Genomic DNA, 6,457 nt, shown 5'->3' on the forward strand with positions numbered 1-6,457 from the left:
TTTTGTGCTTGAATTTTTTTAATTTTTAAAGTCTTCAAATCTTTGATATCTTAAGTAAATTTTAGTTTTATTAACCTACTCTAAAGTATAAATAGTCATGGGTTATCTCAACTTACGTCTTTCTATTTTTCTTATTTTTTATTATAGTTTTTAATTAATTCTTTACCTCCATATTTGTAGCTAATATGAAAGAAAATCTATGAGTGGATCAATATATATATATGGATAGGTATAGATATAGATATATGTATATATATTAAATTTGTCTAAGGTATATTTCATTCAACTACTTCCATTAATTATGTTCCATTTATAATTCTTAATTATTAATGTTGTCCTAAAATTGCCAAGTGGCTTCTTTTTAGCTTGTCACTTGGCTTAAACACAATGCATACTACCCTCCTTTTAATATAATATAAATTTTTAATTATATAAGAAATATTTATTTACTTATAAAATATTTGTTTGCTTGATTTGTCAATATTAATAAGACTTTATTATTCTTTCTATTTAAGTTTTTCTCTTACTTTATAAATAATTTTTATATTTTATGTAAGATCATATTTTTGTGCTTGAAATTTTTTAATTTTTAAAGTCTTCAAATCTTTAATATCTTAAGTAAATTTTAGTTTTATTAACCTACTTTAAAGTATAAATAGTCATAGGTTATCTCAACTTACGTCTTTCTATTTTTCTTATTTTTTATTATAGTTTTTATTAATTCTTTACCTCCATATTTGTAGCTAATATGGAAGAAAATCTATGAGTGGATCAATATATGGATAGGTATAGATATAGATATATGTATATATATTAGATTTGTCTAAGATCTATTTTATTCAACTATTTCCATTAATTATGTTCCATTTATAATTCTTAATTATTAATGTTGTCCTAAAATTGTCAAGTGGCTTCTTTTTAGCTTGCCACTTGGCTTAACCACAATGCATACTACCCTCATTTTAATATAATATAGATAAGTAACTTAATTGTATTAGTGGTGAGCCGAGGGTCTATCGGAAATAGTCTCTCTACCCCAGGATAGGGGTAAGGTCTGCGTACATATTACCACCCTCCCCATACCACATTAGTGAGATTATATTGGGTTGTTGTAACTTAATTGTGTTAATATTTTAAAAATATTATGTTCGCACATAGACCTTATTTCAAAATTTTGAAATAGTAGGTGGAGATCATTTTAGTTAACTTCCAAATACTATTTTTTAACTTAATTTCAAATAATACAATTTTTTCAAATATCATCCATTTTATATCCAAACTCAATAAATTTCAATGAGCTAAATTTGATAACTTCCAATTGTTTGGGATAAATTTAATATTAACTCAAAACACAAGGACCAAAAGTGCCAAAAACCCTTTCCCCCGTAGTATCTGGCAAATACGTTTGTGCTTGCGACAGCATTTGGTTCAGAGTATCTCTTCCTTAATTTGGCCGACCTGCGATCAGCCGATCACCGCCAAACAACTCCTTACGCTGCTATATATGGAGCCTTCAATTTCAAAACGGAATTCGACTCAAACAAAGAAGGAAATAGAAAAAGATTTCAAATGCGGGGCTTAGCTTGTAACGCCTGTAACAAGGAGTTTTTTGATGAAAATGAGCAAAAACTTCATTACAAATCTGAATGGCACCGTTACAATCTTAAACGCAAGGTACTTCTAATACCCTTTCTCTTATTGTTTTTTTACATAAAGATTCTTTCTTTTTTTATAGTTTATTTAATGGGATTTCTTCTTTCTTTTGTGTTTTACTGCCTGCAAAAACTCTGTTTTGTTTGTTTGGTTTTTGTTTTTTTTGTTTTTTTTTACTTTTTAATGACTGATTATGAACCTTATCATGTTTGCTACTACTTGAAAATGAATACTAGATTTGGTTCTCTTGGAGTTTTTGTGTTGATCATTTTTTACTTGAATTATCTTTTTGCTCATTTAGAATGATTTTTCTTGCATAAAGATTCTTTTTTTTTCTCTGTATTTTGATGGTATATTTTCTTTCCTTTTTGTTGTACTTTGTTGAATGGTGTGATTAAATTTTTAGATGAGAGAATTAAGTTTTTAGGTGAGGTGTTCTGTTTTTGCTATTGATGCAAGTTGAGTGAGGAACTAAAAGCAATGATGATTAGAGAATTGCATTTTACCAAATTAGGATAAGTGTTGCATTAATCACCCGAGATGCACAGGGATTTCGGGTATTGTAGGCGCACAAGAGTAGTGGAGGTCGAGGGGGTTATGCGTAAGATGCACAGGGGTAGAGCTACCGGGCCAGATAAAATAACTGTGTAATTTTGGAAGAATGCGGGTAGGGCAGGTTTGGAGTGGCTCACTAGGCTGTTCAACGTCATTTTTAGGACGAAGAAGATGCCCGATGAATGGAAGTGAAGTAGGATGATTCCTCTGTATAAAAACAAGGGCGATATCCAAAGTTGCAATAATTATAGGGGGATTAAGCTGCTAAGCCATACTATGAAAGTTTGGGAGAGGGTGGTCGAAGTAAGGGTGAGGACCAGTGTGTCCATTTCTGAGAACCAGTTCGGTTTTATGCCAGGGCGTTCGACTATGGAAGCCATTCACATTGTGAGGAGATTGGTGGAGCGGTATAGGGAGATGAATAAGGATGTGCACATGGTGTTCATTGACCTAGAGAAAGCATATGACAAAGTCCCGAGAGAGGTGCTCTGGCGATGCTTGGAGGCTAAAGGGGTCCCGGTAGCCTACATTAGGGTGATTAAGGACATGTATGATGAAGCTAAGACTCGGGTTAGGGCAGCGGGAGGAGACTCGGAACACTTTACGGTTATGATGGGGTTGCACCAGGGATCAGCTCTTAGTTCATTCCTATTTTCCTTGGCGATGGACACTTTGACGAGATACATTCAAGGTGAGGTGCCATGGTGTATGTTATTTGCTGATGATGTAGTTTTAATTGACGAGACACGGGGTGGTGTTAACGAGAGGCTGGAGGTTTGGAGGCAAACCCTAGAGTCTAAGGGTTTCAAGTTGAGCAGGACCAAGACGGAATACTTGGAGTGCAAGTTCAGCAACGGTACCCAGGAAGGGGATATGGAAGTGAGGCTTGATACGCAAGTCATCCCCAAGAGAGATAGTTTCAAGTATCTTGGATCTATAATACAAGGTAACGGAGAGATTGATGAAGATGTCACGCATCGTATCGGAGTAGGATGAATGAAGTGGAAGCTCGCTTCCAGTGTCTTGTGTGGTAAGAATGTACCGCTGAGACTTAAAGGTAACTTTTACAAGGTTGTAGTTAGACCGACTATATTGTATGGAGCAGAGTGTTGGCCGGTCAAGAACTCTCATACCCAGAAGCTAAAAGTAGCTGAGATGAGTATGTTGAGCTGGATGTGTTGGCATGCCCGGTTGGATAAGATTAGGAATGAAGTTATTCGGGAAAAGGTGGGAGTGGCCCCTGTGGAGGATAAGATGCGGGAGGCGAGGTTGAGATGATTCAGGCATGTTAAGAAGAGAAGTATAGAAGCCCAGTTAGAAGGTGCGAGCGGTTAGTCTCGGTGGGCAGCATGAGGGGTAAAGGTAGGCCTAAGAAGTCTTGGGGAGAGGTTATTAGGCGGGACATGGCGCAGCTGGAGCTGACTGAGGACATGGCCCTAGACAGGAGGGTGTGGAGGTCAAATATTAGGGTAGAAGGTTCGTAGGTAGTCGAGCGTTTCTCTTTGTCTTACTCAGTTCGCTAGCATTAGTGTTAGTATGATATCTTTTATCCATAGATGGCTATTAATACCTAGAGTTTGACTGCATTCTTGGATTCAATCTTATTTCATCTTGTTGTTATTCCTACTTGTTGCAATTACCTTTTCTTTTTCAGTCATTCTCTAATTGAGGGTCTATCGAAAACAGCTCTGCCCTTCCAGGGGTAGGGGTAAGACTGCGTACATCTTACACTCCCCAGACCCCACTTGTGGGAAACTACTGGATTTTTTTTTTTGTTGTTGTTGTTGTTGTTGTTGCATTAATCACCCATTTTAGAATTCTTTAGTCTAATGGTAAGAGCGTAGCTCGTGATGTGTGGGTTAGGCGCACATCACGGGTTCAAACCCTGTTTTGACCGAAGGTTGGTATTTACATGAAGAAGAGTAGAGGAGCGGACTCATTATCCACTTAGTTTCGAACTGTGCACTAACTGGCTCTCGGGGATTACCGGTATAGAAAAAGCGCTTTCGTTTTAGAATCTGGCGAATAATTTGTGTCGTCGCCGTTATTTTTTACGTTGTGCACGGATAAGAACTCATTGTTGTGTTCCTTGACTTTTATCTCAGGTTGCCAGAGTTCCTGGGTTGACAGAGGCACTCTTTGTAGCCAGACAATCTGCACTTGCAGAAGAACTTGCAGAAGAAAATAGAAGATTAAGTGAAACTCCGGTGCTATATAGCTGTGGTAATTGTGGCAAAGAATACAGAAGCTGTACGGCTCATGCTCAACATCTGCAATCTAAAAGTCACCTAGCACGGGCTTCGCGAGAGCTAGGTCATCATGATGAGAATAGCTCTATCATCAAGCCTCTTCCACGCCAACCTTCACGTGAGCCTTCCGACAAGGCAGACGAAGATATTAGCGGAAGCGATGAAGGCGAGTGGGAGGAGGTCGATTCAGAAGAAGAGATGGTTGGTGGGGCGACTGCCTCGTTGAATCAATTAAAGATGAATGGAAGTACTCCTAATGGTACTATTGATGAAGATAGTGATCTTGATGAATGCATTGATGAGTTGGGTCCGTGCTGTTGTTTCATGTGTGATTTAAAACACGATACGATAGAAAGCTGCATGGTCCATATGCACAAGAAGCATGGGTTCTTCATTCCTGATGTCGAGTATCTGAAGGATCCTAAAGGCTTCCTCACTTATCTTGGTCTCAAGGTAAATATTTTAGGTATCTTTTTTCTTTTCGTTTCTTCAAGTTTATTTTGATACTTATGTATGCATTCTTTATGCCCTCAGGTTAAAAGGGATTATATCTGTCTGTATTGCAACGATAGATGTCACCCTTTTTGTAGTTTAGAAGCAGCTCGGAAGCATATGGAAGCAAAAGGTCATTGCAAAGTGCGTTATGGTGGCGGTGGTGATGATGAAGAAGCGGAACTAGAAGAGTTTTATGACTATAGCAGCAGGTATGCTTGGTGATAAGATAGTTTCCAAGAGGGCAATGCAGCCTATATTTAACGGGTTCAAGTGAACCCGATATTATCAATATCGACACGCAACATAGATATATGTGAGAATTCGCTAAAATTTCAACTAATATTGATTCTGATCCCATGATTTCAAAAAATAAAATGTGTTAAAGTGCCAAGAACCTTAAAAGTTGAACTCGTCAAATTTAAATCTTGAATCCACCTATGGATTAGAGTATCATGCATGTAATTTTCATTCTCTATTTGTTGTCTCTTTGCTAAGACTTCTATTTCATGTTCTAGCTATGTGGATGCAAATGGACAGCAACTTGTTTTGTCCGATGATGTTGACAACAGTGTGGAACTTGGAAGTGGTGGATCTGAACTCATCATAACCACAAGAACTGATGATGGAGCGTCTGTTAAAGCACTTGGATCAAGAGAGTTTTTGAGATACTACCGCCAGAAGCCAAGGCCTACGCGCGCTAATGATATAGCTTTAAGTGCTGCCTTAGCCTCGAGGTATGTATTTGACTTGTTACATGGCACACATTGACAACTAATATTAGTCGTTTGAGCAAACAATCTTTTCTCGTCTCAGGTATCGAATCATGGGTCTAGCAACCGTGCAGTCGAGGGAGCGCATGGTTAAGATGAAGGTGTTGAAGGCCATGAATAGATGTGGCGGGGACGCAATGCTCTCTAAGATTGGCATGAAAAGCAATGTCATTCGTAACCTCCCTAAAAATACACCATATTAGTCCCTTCCATATGAATGCACCATATGGTTTATTTTGCAATATTTCTATGAGTGCTATAATATTATCTAGCAAATACTGGTTTTTGGATTACACCATATAGCAATGTTGTTTTTCCTTCTGAGACAGTTGATTGGTAGACTCCTTGCTGGAAATTGGTAGGTAGATTGATTGAACTAGCTCCAGGGTTAAATTTTTGCCTGGCTGGAGAACAGGAAAGTGAAGTTGATGAAGAGTTATAGCCTGTTTGGCCAAGCTTCTCCAACTATTTTTTTCAAAAAAAATTTGTTTTTTTTTTCAAAATTGAAGTGTTTGGCCAAGCTTTTAGAAGGAAAAACAAGTGCTTTTGTGTAGAAGCAGAAGCAGTTTTGGAGAAGCAGAAAAAAATAGCTTCTTCCCAGAAACACTTTTGAGAAAAATACACTTAGAAACACTTTTTAAAAACTTGGCCAAACACAAATTACTGCTTAGAAGTGCTTTTCAAATTAATTAGCCAAACACAAACTGTTTTTCACCAAAAGTATTTTTGAAAAAA

General features: G+C 37.4%; 1 protein-coding gene across 1 annotated transcript; it reads left to right on the forward strand.

The window, feature by feature from the left end:
• The first annotated feature begins 1,423 nt into the window (after nt 1-1,423).
• On the forward strand, nt 1,424-6,177 carry LOC107765640 (cytoplasmic 60S subunit biogenesis factor REI1 homolog 2). The gene is made up of 5 exons (XM_016584306.2): nt 1,424-1,674; nt 4,314-4,910; nt 4,992-5,161; nt 5,468-5,686; nt 5,766-6,177. The coding sequence occupies exons 1-5, from the start codon at nt 1,570-1,572 to the stop codon at nt 5,923-5,925; spliced, it is 1,251 nt and encodes a 416-aa protein (XP_016439792.1). The 5' UTR covers nt 1,424-1,569; the 3' UTR covers nt 5,926-6,177.
• Nucleotides 6,178-6,457: the final 280 nt, after the last annotated feature.

The sequence above is a fragment of the Nicotiana tabacum genome, chromosome 15 (genome assembly GCF_000715075.1).
Source record: "Nicotiana tabacum cultivar K326 chromosome 15, ASM71507v2, whole genome shotgun sequence".
NCBI classification, from domain to species: domain Eukaryota; kingdom Viridiplantae; phylum Streptophyta; class Magnoliopsida; order Solanales; family Solanaceae; genus Nicotiana; species Nicotiana tabacum.